Source organism: Periplaneta americana, chromosome 11, assembly GCF_040183065.1.
Source record: "Periplaneta americana isolate PAMFEO1 chromosome 11, P.americana_PAMFEO1_priV1, whole genome shotgun sequence".
Taxonomy (NCBI): domain Eukaryota; kingdom Metazoa; phylum Arthropoda; class Insecta; order Blattodea; family Blattidae; genus Periplaneta; species Periplaneta americana.
In genome coordinates this window covers 2,687,939-2,706,090 of record NC_091127.1, presented here as the reverse complement: position 1 = coordinate 2,706,090, position 18,152 = coordinate 2,687,939, and the positions used below count along the sequence as shown (strand labels likewise).

The following is an 18,152-nucleotide window of genomic DNA, read 5'->3' as shown; positions in this document are numbered from 1 at the left end:
CCATTAAATGCCAACAGGTATTATAAATTACTTAAGCTTTTCTTTTAATCATAGTAATATAAATTAAATGTAAACTCTAAACTTTATAAATAAAAATAAATCTATCCCTCAGAAATTGCATAGCAAATCAATATAATATTCCGAAGAATGAAAAGCTTTTTACATTTTATAGGTCTTCATGAAGCTTTTAATTGTCGATGAGGAAAAAGTGAAAATGGAACTTTTTCTACAATAGTTCATATTCATAATTACCTTTCCCCTTCCTCTCCCCTTTCCTTTCCCCTCCCTTTCCTTTTCTCCCCCCTTACCTTTCCTTTCCCCTTTTTTCTTTCCCCTTTCCCTTCCCCTCCTATCTTCACTTTTCCTTTCCTCTTTAACTAGTTAAGAAATATTTCAATTTTGTTAAGTAAGATACACTATGCAGGAAATTGAAATGTATAATATTTTATTAAATTCTGTATTGCAATAAATTGTAAAACTTGTTTCAAATTTTCTGCCGTAATTTACTTAAATATATGTGCATTTATTTTAGATATATTTTTATTGCACCGTAATTAACTTTCTTCAGACATAATGTCTAGCGATGTGTAAAAAAAATTTTTCAATGATTTTAATGTTGAACAATCTTGTATAGACCAACTGATTTAAATATTGGAAAATAAAATTTATTGCAATACGTCACTACGCTTCAATCCCGTTGCAAATTCGATCTTTTAGCCTGATTCAACGCAGACATGAATGTAATATCGTGAATGTTAGTCCGTTCCCTAGCAACGTCCAACAATGTGAAACCTTATTATTCATAACTTCTAAAGGAAGAATGAGGCTGATGAAATTTAATGTTGGAGGTAGCTAATATTGAGGGGTATGGGAGAACCTGAGGTAAAACCCTCGTGATCCAATTTTGTCCACATAAACAGCCCTCCAGTCAACGTCCGGACCGGAACACAAATTGCACGAAAGGTAATCCTGCATGTTTGCTGTATCCCAAATACTTCTGCAGTGAAATAGCCCAGTTATACCATCTGTTACAGAAATATTACACTTTTAGCACACAACTGTTCTTTCCGTTAGATTCTTACAGGCCTATGGCTATCTTAAGTTAAACTGAGCTTTGTGACGCTAGTACTGGTTCTACAGAGAGTCGGTGACTGAGTACCCACACCTTTAGCTTGTCACGCAAGCGGTCCGGGTTCCAGTCCCGGTCAGTCCTCGTTCAAAAATCCGTAGTCACTCCTATGGCGGACAATGTCGCAGTTGGGGTTTCTTCTCGGGGTTCTCCCGTTTCCCCTGACATCTACATATTTCTCCATTTCCACAGCATTTCCCGAACGCTGACTGGCAACGCACGTAGGGCTGACCTGGAGTCGAAGGGGTACCTGCTCGAGACTTGGGTACGCAGCGAACCTTAGTGTAGTCAGCCGGTGTGGGTTTGGGAATGCGGCTAGCTTGAGAGTTAGCGCAATAGATCGTAACAGGTCGCAGTGCTGGGTCTTAGTGCCCCTCTCCCGAAATTTCCATTCTAGATGCTTAAATGCCACAGGCTCATGTCAGTAGATTTCCTGGCATGTAAAAGAACTCCTGCGGTACAAAATTCCGGCACACAGGCTACGCTGATATAACCTCTGCAGTTGCGAGCGTCGTTACATAAACCGTAATTTAAATTTGTGGAAGCGAGCAAACGGTATCTGCAAAAACACATTGTTGATAGAATTTGTATATCTTAGCTCCAAGTGCAGCTGCAAGAAATAAGTTTTTTTTTTAATTAGGCCTCGAGAAATGGATAGTGATAGTCTTTTTTTTATACCAGACACCGGAAGTTATAGAAATAATAGGCCTACTGCACAAAATAAGCATGCAATATGTAACAAATATATTCAAAATTATGCAAAAATGTGTTCAAAATAAGCAAAACTAAATGACTGAAACCGAAACGCTACATGCTAATTAGGTAAAATTATATTATATAGCCAATGTCCAAGTTCAATACCAGTCTATGTGTAGTTGAAATTGCAGCAGGTAACGAGGGTTCTCAGGGGTCAATTTGCCTCTCGTCTGTAAGCATCAGTTTGTGGGCAGAACGTCAGATCATGTCGGTAGTGCATATTTGAAGTCGGACATATTTTACAGTATCAGGGATTTTTTTAAGATGGTGCTGGTTGCTCAGTCTGTCTACTAAATTAGGATTTTAAAAATTCCTGCACTTGTACAGATTTGTTGCCAAAAGCTTTTGCTCCATAAGTTGGTACTTGTTATCACATGAGACCTGATAAAGCATTATAAATCATTGGTATTACTTTATAGTGAAAAGTATGAAATTTTAGATGATTAAAAAATGAAAACCTTTATTTCTTGAAACTAACCTCAAAATTACACAGTTTACAGAGTACAACACTTCGTAGTGAAACAACTATCTTCTGTTTCTTTAATCCATTTCTTCAAATAAAAGAATTACTCTTCGACATCTCAACAACGGCAAAAGTTAACCTTATCGGTGGATGAAACAAAGCAGGAGGAGAGGTTAGTCGCCATCAGCCCGCCTATATAACTGTAAGAATTTGTGAAATGAAGGCTAACCATAAAAAATTAATTTAAGAACGATATATTACACTGTCTGTTATTTTTTGATCTCATGAACCAAATTAAATTCTATTTTATGTTTGTATTATTTATTTTTCGAAGTGTTCAAAATTAATCATTGCAGCAAGGAAGTTAGCCACTAACTTACTCTGGCGTTTAAATGTTTTTTTTTTACTTCAAGATTAATTAGTCTACTTTTTGTCCTGGCGAAAGATAATGTGTAAGGTTCATAAATAATTATAGAAGGGACAACATTCTCTAAGTATGGGTTAGGTGAGAAGTACTTCATGACACGTTTCATTTGATTAGCTAAAAATAAATGAGCTACTAATAGTGTCATTTTAAGGAAATGTAGAGCCTACAGCACAAACTGAACTAGTGGTTATAACACTGGAGTCCAGACAACTTTTCGTAAGGCTCTCAACTCAACCACTGCTTTCGGAATTCTACATCTCCAGAGATGAGAAAAGTAGATTTTTTTTAATTTGTTTATTGGTCGACCAGCAAACTTTCTATACAGACCACTGTTAATTTATGAAATATCCCATACAGAATATCATGATGAGATTGGCTGTAAAAGGCTCCTCTAATTAAATTTATTTTAAAATTAATTAATTGATAATTTTTGTGAACTATGAGAATAAAAATATGATGATTTTCTATGTTAAATTTAAGAAGAATCGTCAGTATCGCTAAGAAAGATCTCCTGAGGTAGTTTCCTTTTAAGTCTAGATGGCTGACAAGATCTTGCTCCAATGTTATGTCACAGCTCTAGGAACGCCAAGAAAAGTAGATTCTGCATTAGCTGCTTTTAAAGTACGATGATAGAGCTACGGCGTGGAACGAAACTTCTGCAAGGCATCAGAAATTCAGAAAGAATTATAATAAACGAGTTAATATAAAAGAATTCATTGGGCTTGTAAATTAAACATGACCATTGTTGTAAAAAATACTACATAGCCTACGTTGTTCAGCGTTCACACCGCTGATTGTAGAACAAAATATAGCCTATAGTATATAATGTAAATATAATTAGTATAATTACAAAAACTGCTTTAATGTATTTTGACTGCCGAAAATGGTGCAAAAGCAAATTGTTTATTCATGCAATTGCAATATTACAGACGTAGCCACGATTACAGAAATGTGGCGACACCAGATTCAGCAGATTAGCGTGTAGATGGCTCTGGTGTGGGTCGAGCGAGACAGCCTTCGGATCGTTGCTTACTCTTCGGATACTGGAAAGTTTTTTTTCTCATTCTCAAATGAATTAGGTATTTTTTATACTTCGTGTTTTCTAGCCTGCTTTAGATTTACTTTTGTACGCATTTTAGCTGTTATGAATGTTATGATGTATTGTATCATAATATATTATGAACATTATTAAATTCATGTGTTAATATAAACTATTTAGCAGGAATCGAGGTTTAGCAAGAAAGAGTTCCGCTTGTACACTAGTGAAAATATGACCATTGGAAAGAGGAATAAAAGAGGTAAAAAGTTGCTTTTAATCAAATAGATTCGTGACAAAAATTTGGTTCATTGACAATCATTTCTTAAAGTAGGGCTGTGTTAAAAGAATAGTTATTTTAACATCATCGTCGTCATCATCATCATCATCATCATCATCAAGCAAGTCATTCTAAAGATGTTTAGGATTAGTGTAAAACTGGCCTAAGTGCAACGACGTCTCCTAGCAAATTATTACTTCTTAATTAAGTTCTGTCTGTTATGCATTTAGATACTTATCTTCTTTTGGCAATACAAACACACTTAAAATGACATATTTTACATTTTATAACGAATGACATAGGATTAATGTTCTGGGGAAACTCACCTAGAGCTAAACATATTGGTTTTACAAGAGAAAATCCTAAGGATTTATTTCAGGTGTGTGTAAACGGTCTTAATGTAAAAAGATTTTCCAAAATTTACCTTGTGAGTATCCCAGCCTACCTCCTTTCCTTGATTTAAAAACAAAGACATGGCTAGTACTACATTCATGATATTTTTAACAAGACACAAATCAGATCTTCATATAGCCTACGATGTGTTTGTCTCAACTGTCATGACAAAGAAGTTCATTATTAGTGACATTTCCATACATGGATTTTGCAGGAAAAATAAACAGATGATGTTTTCTAATGCCAGGCGTTTGACAATAAAGTCATTTGACCTCTTGCACTCCAATATTTTTCAAAGATATTATCATGGTCAGCCACTGAAGCACAGATTTTGAGGTGTTCCGAATCCATTTCTTGGTTTGAGTTGCACAATGGGCAGTTAGGGGACTGATATATTCCAATTATATGCAGGTGTTTGGCCAAACAATCATGGCCTGTTGCCAATCTAAATGCAGCTACAGACGATTTTCGTGGTAAATCGGGAATTACCTGTGGATTATGATGCAGAAATTTCCATTTTTTCCCTTGAGATTGTTTTATCAAATTTTGTTTGTTGAAGTCTAAGTATGTAGATTTAATAAATCTTTTCACAGAGTAATACATAGACTTAGTAACAGGTCTGTAAGTAGCAGTGCTGCCCTTCTTTGCTAAAGCATCCGCATTCTCGTTTCCCAGGATTCCACAATGGGATGGTATCCATTGGAATACAATTCTTTTATTGAGTGATATTAATTGAGAGAGCATTTTAATTATTTCTGCTGTTTGAGATGAAGGTGTGTGTTTAGAGACGATTGATAGAATAGCTGCTTTGGAGTCTGACAATATAACTGCATTCTTAAATTTATTGATGTGGCATAGAAGATTCCTGAGACTTTCACTTATTGCAATGATTTCTCCATCAAAACAGATGTGGTGAGAATTTTCGCCTACTCTTAAATTAGTAGCACTTTAAAGTTTCGTCTGAAAAATCTCAACGCCTTCCGTCGAGTTTGAAAACGCGATATATGAGACCAGAAATTTGCACGATGGCCAGTATATCACCGATAATAGGCACTATGATTGTTAAAACTCAAATATGGTTTATGGGCAGGCCTATAGACCTGGGCCGACAAAGAAAATAAGGAAGCTCCCAAATAATATTAACAGTACGCTATTTGCACAGCAAGAAGTTCTGCCAGCTTGGGACCGCCGAAAAGACCGAGCACGACAAGCGTCCACAATGAGCAGCCAGCCTGCCGCATCTGCCAGGAGTCCGACCCGGTGCAAACACTCATATCGCCGTGTCGCTGCAAGGGGTCAGTCGGCTTCGTGCACCAGAAATGCTTGGAGACGTGGCTGCAGGTGTCGAGCACCACGAGGTGTGAACTGTGCCACTACGAGTACCAGGTGGAGGTCGCGCGCAAGTACAGACTCTGCCCTTCGATATTCGTGTGGCTTGTGTACCACGCAGACCACAGGTACGGTGTCTGCAGTTACTAAGATCTCTCCGAGAAATTGCAGTAGGATTTTACGCTTTGTCTATATCTATACTAATAATAAATCTGTAGCCAAAATTTTTCTGGTAATTTTAGATTTTCCAAAAATAATTGGTTTTAACATGTAGGCTATAATTAACCATCCTCAAACCGAAAATCGCTTTTTGAAATTTTTGTTTGTATGTCTGTCTGTCTGTCTGTCTCTCTGTCTGTCTCTCTGGATGTTTGTTACCTTTTCACGCGATAATGGCTGAACCGATTTATATGAAAATTGGAATATAAATTAAGTTCGTTATAGATTTTAGGCTGTATGGCATTCAAGATATTTTATTTAAAAGGGGCTTGAATGAAATAAATCTAAATCTCTCCCTTATTATTAATTTTCATGAAAAATATTACATAACAAACGTTTCTTTAAAACTAATTTCCTATAAGTTTTATTCTATGCAAAATTTTGATAGGACTGATATTTAATGAGATAGATGAGTTTCAAAATGACAATAACAACGCCATCTAAGGTGGTGTAACGAAATAGAAAACAAATGACTTCGTCTATAAGGGGCCTTGGACAACAACAATCGAAAGCTATGAAACATAGCCTACAGAGAATGTTTCTGTGTTTGTATGAAGTAATATCGGAAGCTAAATTAACCGATTTGTATAATTAATTATTATTTCACCATTGGAAAGTGTAGTTTCTCTAGATGGACATAATGCTATAATGTTATTACAGTAACCTGTGAGTGAATTGAGGACAGGTAAGATTAAAATAGATTCTTATGCACAGAAAACTTGATAGGCTATTCTGTACATTCGTTTCCTGTATTTCCTAAAATAATTTTTATGACCAAATGAGTGGTCTCTGGATCAAAATAACGCATTTTAATTTTTTAATACAATTTAAATTAAGTAACATATTAAACGATTTGTCCTTCTATCAAACACGAATGTTCCCTGGATCAAACGTCCTATTTTAATTATGCAATTACTTTATATTTATTTCTAACGGGTGCAGCGGAGCGCACGGGTACGGCTAGTTGATAATATATCAATTTAGCTATTTCTGTAGTATTTTCTAGCGGGTTTTCTACATGTGGTTCAGACGCTAACGTTTGAGATTCGCATTCGTGAGGTCTTGGGTTCAAACCCCGTCGTCGTCCAATCTGACTCGGGTTTATCATGGTTTTTCTCAGTCACAAAGGCAAATTCTGGATTGGAAATGTACATAAGTACCCAGATTCATCACTTTCTTAATCACCAATTTCAAACATTAAAACAACATCTAAATCAGTTACATGAACGCAAGTCATCAATCTATAACACAATAGAAACGAGGCTCAACAATAGTCCACGGCCTATTGTTACAACCCAAGATACAAGATACGTGATATGACTATAGATTTTAAAGCGTAGGCTACCCTACTTCTGCAATAATAATAATAATAATAATAATAATAATAATAATAATAATAATAATAATAATAATAATAATTCTTTCATAATGTACTGCCCAGCATTCTGCAGTCTTTCACATTGTCACTCAATTGTACCTACACCGATTTCACATTTCTGATAATCCTACTTTCTGTGGTGTAATAATCATGATGAAGATCTGGAACACATTCTTCTATACTGTCCATCCATAAACCACAAAAGAATTAAATTAAAATCATCAGTACCAGTTGCAGAAGACACAGCCCTGCAGTATATATTGACTACACCCCACTTCTGGCTACTAGCAACAGGCATCTATAATGAACACCGATCAAAATACCCCTCATTTCTCGTGAAAAACAACTGAATGGACCACAGTGGACTATAGTGGACTTTATGTTGTCAGCAAACAGTTGGATACATTAAGAAGATTGGTTGATTTATCTCCTCATATGATCCATATAAAATGTCATCTATCAGCTGATATTTTCTTCTGCCCCGAACTCTTCTCCCATTCACCATTCCTTCCAGTGCATCCTTCAGAAGGCAGTTTCTTCTCAACCAATGATCCAACGAATTCCTTTTCCTCTTTCTGATCAGTTTCAGCAACATTCTTTCTTCACTCACTCTATCCAACACGGCTTTGTTACTTATTCAGTCTGTCCACTTCACACGCTCCATTCTTCTCCATATCCACATTTCAAATGCTTCTATTCGCTTTTCTTCACTTCGTCGTAATGTCCATGTTTCTGCCTCATACAATGCTACACTCCACACAAAGTAATTCACTAGCCTCTCCCTTAGTTCTCTGTCCAGAGGTAAGCAGAAGATGATATTTTTTCTATTAAAAGCTTCCTTTGCCATTATGTTGTGATATTGAGAGTTAATATTTTGTTTTTTTTTTTTCTACTTTGGTTAGGCGTCGTTGCTGTGTTCATAAAATGTTGACAAATCTAGTAAACGTCTGATATTACACAAACAAGCGTGTATAAATGTACTAGTACTTAAATAGGTACTTATTCTTGTGGCACAAAGTGACCATTTCGAACATGTGAGGAGAACACAACTTCTAGCGTAGAATTGAGATGATTACTAGTGGCGTGTGCAGTAAATGCTGCAAACTAAGTTCATTAGACGTTCAAATAAACATTTTTCAGATTTATTTTCAATGAAGGATACCAGACATTCTGAAAGTTATTTGCTTCCATAATAATGAAAGATACTCTCTCTCGATCCAATACTGAAGAGAACCACGCATATAAATATCTACACCACACCGCCATTAAATATATGAAACAGACCCAACCCCACTTGATTAATAACTGTAAAAATATTTTATTTTTAATAATATTATTATCTTACGTAAGTTTTATAGCTTTCAGTAACATATACAATATAGCCGCCACTCAGTAAAATATAGAAATCAAAATCTAATTTAAGTTATTCTCTACATCTACGTATATAACCCCAAAACGTTTCACTTTCATATCATCAATATAGCATTAATATGTATAATAATTAATTAAAAATAGTCACGTCATGGCATTAACTACAATAATATTTCATTTCTAATGGTAATAATGTCATCAAACCACCTCAAGTTTTGTAGTTTTTAATATCCAATACACAGCTGTACCCAGAAAATTACACACCACAGAATCGAACCTGTAAATTATTTTTAGTAAGTTAAGTTTTTAATAGCTAATTTAATTTGAGCTCTAAATATGTCAGCATTCTTGCAGATCATGGCCTTCGTGTAATATTGTTTACTGTAGTGTGTTTTGTTTTATTCTGAAATGCAATTAGCTAGTTCTCAAAACTGACGACAGATGGATTTTGGAAAATAGGAAAATTATGTTGAAAAATTGACATTTTACTGAAACTACTATTTTTGTGAAAAACTTTGAGTTCCAAGCTTCAAAATGAGGGGTCATTTATTAAAATCCGTTCAGCCGTTTACCCGTAATTTCCATTACCAGTTCAAATTTTATAAATATAGATGGTACAGAAGTTATTATATGGGTAACAGGATGAGATGATGTTTGACTCGGCTCATCCCAGGGATTGGTCGCCCCTGCCCTTGTGAGCCCCAGGTCCCACTGGCCCGGTGGGTAGTCCCTGGTAAGGGCCCCGTCCACAGGGTTACGTGGAGGTAGCCACAGTGAAGGCAATCCATCTAGGAGAAGGAATACTCCGATATAACATCTGTCAGAAGTTATAATAGCACCCTACGCTTGTTCAAAGAACTGATATGAAAGAAAGCAGGACTGATAACATTATGACAACACCAAGGCGAAAGAAAAAGAGTGGCTAGTTAGAATGTTGGATCGTGCAAACAAAAGGATTCTGCAGTTATAAATGAACTTAACCCAAATAGAATTTATATCTGTGCAGTATCAGAAACAAAAAAGAAAGGAAAAGAACCACACTTTATGGACAACTACATTTTCATTTACAGTGGAGTTGAATTACATGAAAGAGCAAAACGAGGGATTTAAGAGAAGAGTAAATACTATTCAATAAAATTATATTTTCTTCACTGTTGTTCGTGGCTTTAATTGAACCAATTCTGCAATTCTGCATATTTTAAGTGTCTATGCACTTGATGAGTCAAAATAGAAAGAAGTGAAATCACAGTTTTATGAAATTCTATAAAATATGGTACGTCAATAAATGAAGGAATACTCGTAATGGGGTAGGCTATTCAAGTCTTAAATGCTAAAATCGGCAATGATGTTATACCAGATTTAAAACAAAGATTAATGAAGATAGTAATAATGAAAATGATGATATCCTTGTACAGTTCTGTTCTAATTATGAGTTCAGATTATGAAACACCTTTCATGACTATTCAGTACATCATAAGTATACTTTGAGGAATACAAGAGGTCATTATTCAGTTATTGAATATACTATGTATGAAAGATATATACATTCTACATAAGTATTGGATATCCGATTGTTAAACTCAGCGAACATCGCTAGTAACAGATCTCCAGGAAGAGAGAGAAGTGTTGGTCATCCAGAAAGACAGTAACATCAGTAAGTTGGACGGGATGTTATCCTAGGTTTTAAAGAAAGAAGAAGAAATTATAAGAGCAAGTAGAATTTAAACTGCTGGAATTTATCTCTAAAATAAATTTATCTCTATGAATATGTTAGAAGAAAATCCACAACTTATTAGGGAAAACACGGGAATTTTACTGGAAGCAAGTAAAGAGATAGGTTTGGAAGTAAATACCGAAAAGACAAAGTATATGATTATGTCTCGTGACGAGAATATTGTACGAAATGGAAAAATAAAAATTGGAAATTTATCTTTTGAAGAGGTGGAGAAGTTCAAATATCTTGGAGCAACAGTAACAAAATATAAATGATACTCGGGAGGAAATTAAACACAGAATAAATATGGGAAATGCCTGTTATTATTCGGTTCAGAAGCTTTTATCATCCAGTCCGCTGTCGAAAAATCTGAAAGTTAGAATTTATAAAACAGTTATATTACGGGTTGTTTCTTTATGGTTGTGAAACTTAGACTCTCACTTTCAGAGAGGGACAGAGATTCAGGGTGTTTGAGAATAAGGTGCTTAGGAAAATATTTGGAGCTAAGAGGGATGAAGTTACAGGAGAATGGAGAAAGTTACACAACACAGAACTGTATGCATTGTATTCTTCAACTGACATAATTAGGAACATTAAATCCAGACGTTTGAGATGGGCAGGACATGTAGCAATTATGGGCGAATCCAGAAATGTATATAGAGTGTTAGTTGGGAGGCCGGAGGGAAAAGACCTTTGGGGAGGCCGAGACGTAGATGGGAGGATAATATTAAAATGGATTTGAGGGAGGTGGGATATGATGATAGAGAATGGATTCATGTTGCTCGGGATAGGGACCAATGGCGGGCTTGTGTGAGAGCGGCAATGAACCTCCGGGTTCCTTAAAAGCCAATAATTAAGTAAGTAAGGAATTTATCTCTAGATTTTGAAAACGTGGGAAAAGTTGTATTAGCAAAAATAAAGTCTTGGACAACGTTAGATTGTTGTGCTCCGTGGCGAGTAGACTGAAAGTCACCAATAACAGCTCAAGCTTCGTCCACTCTCACAGGTATACCTTCCGTACTTGTAGCTGTTAGTCTTTTCTAGCTGTTATGTATACCAGGTGTTTCGGACCACCAGTATCAGCCTTTTTTCTCGAAAACTATATGATATTGATTGTTCGTAAAAAAATTTTGATAACCGAAACCTATGTAAAGAATCGATTGGTGGTAGTACCATTTCCCGTAACAAACCGGAAGTTGGGGTATCTGTGGTCAACTTCGAAATTTCAAATGAGAACATGGGTCATTGAAGGTACTATTGGAAACTACTTTTAAAAAGAAACAACTTTTACTTGAAACTTTTTTTTCCTAACTTTTATTGTTTACTCAAAAAGTAACAAAAATAGTATCTTCCGAGAAATGCTGTATGTTTTTTTATGTACGTACACTCTTCATAGTAAGTGTTCGAAATGTACTCCACCCTGTGCTAAACAATATTCTGGGGCCTGTTTCTCAAAAATTACTAGTTCAGTAGTTCACCAGTTACTAGTTACCAGAGTATATTTCACCAGCTCTAGTAGATTCTGTTTCTCAAACTATTTCACCAGTCTTGTAACTTGTAACAATTTTTTACTAGTCACATGATTTTTTTCACTAGTCAGCTGACTGAGTTCATTTGTTTATAGTCATGAGTAGGTATTGTTATTTGAGGTTAGAAGGCTAAGTGTGTTTGTGCTTTGGTTTAGATTTCTCTTTTCGGTTGAAATTCCATCAATTGAAAGCAAATTAACTGTACTCAATATGTTTAATGAATCAAAGGATATATTATTTGGTGCTTTTTCAAGCATATCAACAAAAAATGAAGAAGTAAACGATGGACAAATGAATAGATCAAATGTAAAACTGAAAAAAAAAAAAAAAAAAAAAAAAATTAGCGAATTTTTCATCAAGTCATATGTGACATTTATGTTGGCAGTAGACTCACTAGCTACATCATATGTTCATATTATGATACTGTGAACGTGAATTGGTACTCATCAAAGTTGCTTTCTTAATGTTGATCCAATAAGGCCCAATTGTATAAAACTCCCTGACTAAAGATCAACTTTGATCGAAGATCGAAAAGTAAACCGAGTTCAGACACTTCTTCTATTGTATAAAACTTTTCTGCGATCAAATTACCTTGGTTCAAATGCAATCTAAGTTCACGTGAAAAGGATTTGGCAACATCGCATAAACAGGTGAAATACGTGATGCGCGGACCATGTTATAAAGATCTGTTCAGTGTTGCCAATCTAGCGATTTTAACTCTTTTTCAACAACAATTTCTTTTAACTTTTATATTGCTTAAATAGGGATTTAGCGACCTTTTTAGCACCCCATAGTGACAAAATTTAATCTTTCTTTGTTGATAACGAGAAATCTAGCGACTTTAGAACTACTTTTTGGCGACTATCCGTACACTCTGTTGGAGACACTGTTTTTTTTTTGCAATGTAAATAATGGCGAACAATAAGAAGAAGGTTGACTGTTCTCCAAGTTGTTATCATGTTATGGTGTTTGATACTGCTAAACATAATAAACCTTTATAAAACGACAATTTTCGTTTAGTAATACAGTTAATTGAACATTTATGAATGTACCTATCATATCCATTAATAATTAATGGTTGTTATAAACATAATATAATTTTAGGTTATGTTATTTGATACTGATACTGCTGAACACGATAGAGCCTTATAAAATATAAAAATGTTTGTGTATTAAGGCAAGAAATTGAAAGATATATATATATATATATATATATATATATATATATATATATGTACCTAACATATCTATTAATATTAATAATAATGGATATTTTATTTACACAATCTGTCACTCGTATATTTCAAACAGAAAAGAAATAACTGAACTTGGATCATCTAACTTAATCGGAGAAATTTCTTCAGTCAAAGTTGACTTTAGTTTGAGACATATTAATCTCAGATTAGACTTTATACAACACAAAATTCCAAGTTCAGCTGAAACAAGGATCAATTTAAACTCTGATCTAAGATTAAATGGTTTATACAATCGGGCCTAAGTGTCCCTAACGTATGCATAATCTTTGTTCTGAGGTAGGTCTATCAGTTCCACAGCCCAACGCATTACAACATTTTTTGTCCATCGTTTACTTCATCATTTTTTGTTGATATGCTTGAAAAAGCACCAAATAATATATCCTTTGATTCATTAAACATATTGAGTATATAGTTAATTTGCTTTCAATTGATGGAATTTCAACCGAAAAGAGAAATCTAAACCAAAGCACAAACAACTTAGCCTTCTAACCTCAAATAACAATACCTACTCATGACTATAAACAAATGAACTGTCAGCTGACTAGTAAAAAAAATCATGTGACTAGTAAAAAATTGTCACAAGTTACTAGACTGGTGAAATAGTTTGAGAAACAGAATCTACTAGAGCTGGTGAAATATACTCTGGTAACTAGTAACTGGTGAACTACTGAACTAGTAATTTTTGAGAAACAGGCCCCAGAATATTGTTTAGCACAGGGTGGAGTACATTTTGATCACTTACTATTAAGAGTGTACGTATATAAAAAAAAAACATGCAGCATTTCTCGGAAGATACTATTTTTGTTACTTTGTGAGTAAAAAATAAAAGTTACAAGAAAAAGTATCAGTAAAATTAGTTTCTTTTTAAAAGTAGTTTCTAATGGTACCTTCAATGACCCATGTTCTCATTTGAAATTTCGAAGTTGACCACAGGTACCCCTACTTCCGGTTTATTATGGGAAATGATACTGCCACCAATCGATTCTCTATATAGGTTTTGGTTGTCAAATTTTTTTTTATGAGTAACCACCATCATATAGTTTTCGAGAAAAAAGAAAGGCTGATACAGGTGGTCTGAAACACCCGGTATAATTGATTTTCTCAGAGGATTGTCTTCATTCCTCAGACACATTTTCTTCGACTTCATGACGGGGCTCATCTTGACCCCTCTGGTGGTGGCCGGCATCTATCTCTGCGTCGTCACTTCCTCTCAGTACCGCCAGGACAACGAAATCGGCGCACTGAATCTCACAGTTTCAGGAATCGGCCTCTTGTGTGGCACAATCCTGGCCGCGTATCTTATCTGGCTCATTGCCGCTATTCGCCACCATATCATCAGGTGGCACGAGTTCTGGACGAGCAGCTACACAGTCAGGTAAGCTATTCGTCATGTTGACACCATCAGCTTAGTGTCCACACCTGTGGAGTAACCAGGTGGCCCGGGTTCGAATCCCGGTCGGGGCAAGTTACCTGGTTGAGGTTTTTCCGGGGGTTTCCCTCAACCCAATATGAGCAAATACTGGGTAACTATCGATGCTCATTTGACCGGCATTATCACCTTCATCTCTTTTAGACGCTAAATAACCTGAGATGTTGTTACAGCGTCGTAAAATAACCTACTTAGGCCCGATTGTATAAACCATTTAATCTTTGATCAGAGGTTAAATTGATCCTTGTTTCAGCTGAACTTGGAATTTTGTGTTGTATAAAGTCTAATCTGAGGTTAATTTGTCTCAAACTAAAGTCAACTTTGACTGAAGAAATTTCTCCGATTAAGTTAGATGATCCAAGTTCAGTTATTTCTTTTCTGTTCGAAATATACGAGTGCCAGATTTTGCAAATAAAATATCCATTATTATTAATATTAATAAATATGGTAGGTACATTTATATATATTTCTTTCAATTTCTTGCCTTAATACACAAACATTTTTATATTTTATAAGGCTCTATCGTGTTCAGCAGTATCAAATAACATAACCTATAATTATATTATTTTTATAATAACAATTAATTATTAATGGATATGATAGGTACATTCATAAATATTCAATTAACTGTATTACTAAACGAAAATTGTTTTATAGAGCTTTATTATGTTTAGCAGTATCAAACACCATAACATAACAACTTGGAGAATAGTCAACCTTTTTCTTATTGTCCGCCATTATTTACATTGCACAAAAAAACCAGTGTCTCCAACAGAGTGTACGGAAAGTCGCCAAAAAGTAGTTGTAAAGTCGCTAGATTTCTCATTATCAACAAAGAAAGATTAAGTTTTGTCACTATGGGGTGCTAAAAAGGTCACTAAATCCCTATTTAAGCAATATAAAAGTTAAAAGAAATTGTTGTTGAAAAAGAGTTAAAGTCGCTAGATTGGCAACACTGAAGAAACCTGTATAACATGGTCCGCGCATCACGTATTTCACCTGTTTATGCGATGTTGCCAAATCCTTTTCACGTGAACTTAGATTGCATTTGAACCAAGGTAATTTGATCGCAGAAAAGTTTTATACAATAGAAGAAGTGTCTGAACTCGGTTCACTTTTCGATCTTCGATCAAAGTTGATATTTAGTCAGGGAGTTTTATACAATTGGGCCTTAAAGAAACAAAATCTGTAAAGTGTAGTAAAATGTAAATTGGACGTAATTAAATGTAAGGAAAGTTTGGAGAAAGCTATTTTTAACCCACTCTGTACATTATGGAACTCTCTGCATCATAATCCACAGTTAATTCCCGATTTACCACGAAAATCGTCTGTAGCTGCATTTAGATTGGCAACAGGCCATGATTGTTTGACCAAACACCTGCATAGAATTGGAATATATCAGTCCCCTGACTGCCCATTGTGCAACTCAAACCAAGAAATGGATTCAGAACACCTCGAAATCTGTGCTTCAGTGGCCGAAAATATTGGAGTGCAAGAGGTCAAATGACTTTATTGTCAAACGCCTGGCATTAGAAAACAACAACAATATTAGTTATGTGAAATAGTATGTAGCAAACCTCTACTGAACAGTAATCAGTCCTCTCCATCTTAAGTTAGAAGTCCTCTGCTCGCGTGTACTTCCTATCCATCGATTTGATTGATAATTGGCATTTTTAAGGACAGAATACAGAGATAAGAAATTGTACTATGGGAAACACAAAACATCATAGCATTGTTGTCTGGGATCGCCAGCTTTCCGTATCTGAGATAAGTGTTAAAATTCCAAAGAGTCCAGTTGGATAAATTGTTGGGAAAATTTCTTCAGGGAAACTCCCATACTCTCTAGCATTTCCTTTGTTTAACCAGGTCTACACCTGTGGAGTAACGGTCAGCGCGTCTGGCCGCGAAACCGGGTTCGAATCCCGGTCGGGGCATTTTACCTGGTTGAGGTTTTTTCCGGGGTTTTCCCTCAACCCAATACCAGCAAATGCTGGGTAACTTTCGGTGCTGGACCCCGGACTCATTTCACCGGCATTATCACCTTCATTTATCATTCAGACGCTAAATAACCTGAGATGTTGATACAGCGTCGTAAAATAACCCAATAAAATAAAATAAATGTTAAACCAGTGAAATATAATTTTAGTTCAAGCGTATTAAGTGTGGAGACTGAAGTGTGCAAGTGAGATAACATGGCATTACATGACGCAGGATAGTACCAGCATCGCCGAGTACCAGAAGTGTCAGAAGCCTGGCCAGTGAAGAGAATTCCACGGATCTGTCTGGCAGTTTTTCCGACGAGGATTAGCCTGGGGCCTGCGTGGAGACCTGGCAACACAATTGGCCTTGCTGCAGAGCTGAGTGTGTCTTGTGGTTCTAAAATACGAACATCTCGAAATGTCAAGAAATCCCTCCAGTGTGAATATTTTGCATTTAGCGAATCTTGATGTGCGATATTATTTCAGTTATACTTATAAATTTAATATAATAGGATCACTGAGTTGAACAGGACCAAAATGATACACATCGTGGAGGATACTGAGGTAAATATTTTGATGATGCTGTATTAACCCTAGAACCACATTGCGGAGTCGCGTATTATCTATTTAAGGATATAATTTATAAAAGTATTTTTTTTAAATACGGTTTTTAATTTTATGTCATTTTCTAATTCATTTCTGCATTTAAGAGAGAAGTTTTATATGATATTCTTATTGAATTTGGTATTCCCAAGAAACTAGTTCGATTAATTAAAATGTGTCTTAGTGAAACGTACAGCAGAGTCCGTATAGGCCAGTTTCTGTCAGATGCTTTTCCAATTCACTGCGGGCTAAAGCAAGGAGATGCACTATCACCTTTACTTTTTAACTTTGCTCTAGAATATGCCATTAGGAAAGTTCAGGATAACAGAGAGGGTTTGGAATTGAACGGGTTACATCAGCTGCTTGTGTATGCGGATGACGTGAATATGTTAGGAGAAAATCAACAAATGATTAAGGAAAACACGGAAATTCTAGTTGAAGGAAGTAAAGGGATAGGGTTGGAAGTAAATCCCGAAAAGACAAAGTATATGATTATGTCTCGTGACCAGAATATTGTACGAAATGGAAATATAAAAATTGGAGATTTATCCTTTGAAGAGGTTGAAAAATTCAAATATCTTGGAGCAACAGTAACAAATATAAATGACACTCGGGAGGAAATTAAACACAGAATAAATATGGGAAATGCGTGTTATTATTCGGTTGAGAAACTTTTATCATCCATCTGCTGTCAAAAAATCTGAAAGTTAGAATTTATAAAACAGTTATATTACCGGTTGTTCTGTATGGTTGTGAAACTTGGACTCTCACTTTGACAGAGGAACAGAGATTAAGGGTGTTTGAGAATAAGGTGATTAGGAAAATATTTGGTGCTAAGAGGGATGAAGTTACAGGAGAATG

At 35.4% G+C, this 18,152-nt stretch overlaps 1 protein-coding gene across 1 annotated transcript; it reads left to right on the top strand.

Moving 5' to 3' along the window:
• Positions 1 to 4,045: 4,045 nt before the first annotated feature.
• On the top strand, positions 4,046 to 17,188 carry LOC138708673 (E3 ubiquitin-protein ligase MARCHF3-like). The gene is made up of 4 exons (XM_069838760.1): positions 4,046 to 4,073; positions 5,647 to 5,941; positions 14,407 to 14,655; positions 16,921 to 17,188. Exons 1-4 carry the CDS (start codon positions 4,046 to 4,048, stop codon positions 17,015 to 17,017), a joined length of 669 nt encoding a protein of 222 aa, XP_069694861.1. The 3' UTR covers positions 17,018 to 17,188.
• The last annotated feature ends 964 nt before the right edge of the window (positions 17,189 to 18,152 follow it).

Excerpts from the sequence above, each read along its gene's own strand:
- LOC138708673 (XM_069838760.1), top strand. The coding sequence starts at position 4,046 with ATGACCATTGGAAAGAGGAATAAAAGAG. Across the intron at positions 5,942-14,406 it reads GTGTACCACGCAGACCACAG|ACACATTTTCTTCGACTTCA; the intron begins GTACGGTGTCTG and ends TTCATTCCTCAG. Across the intron at positions 14,656-16,920 it reads ACGAGCAGCTACACAGTCAG|GATAGTACCAGCATCGCCGA; the intron begins GTAAGCTATTCG and ends TACATGACGCAG.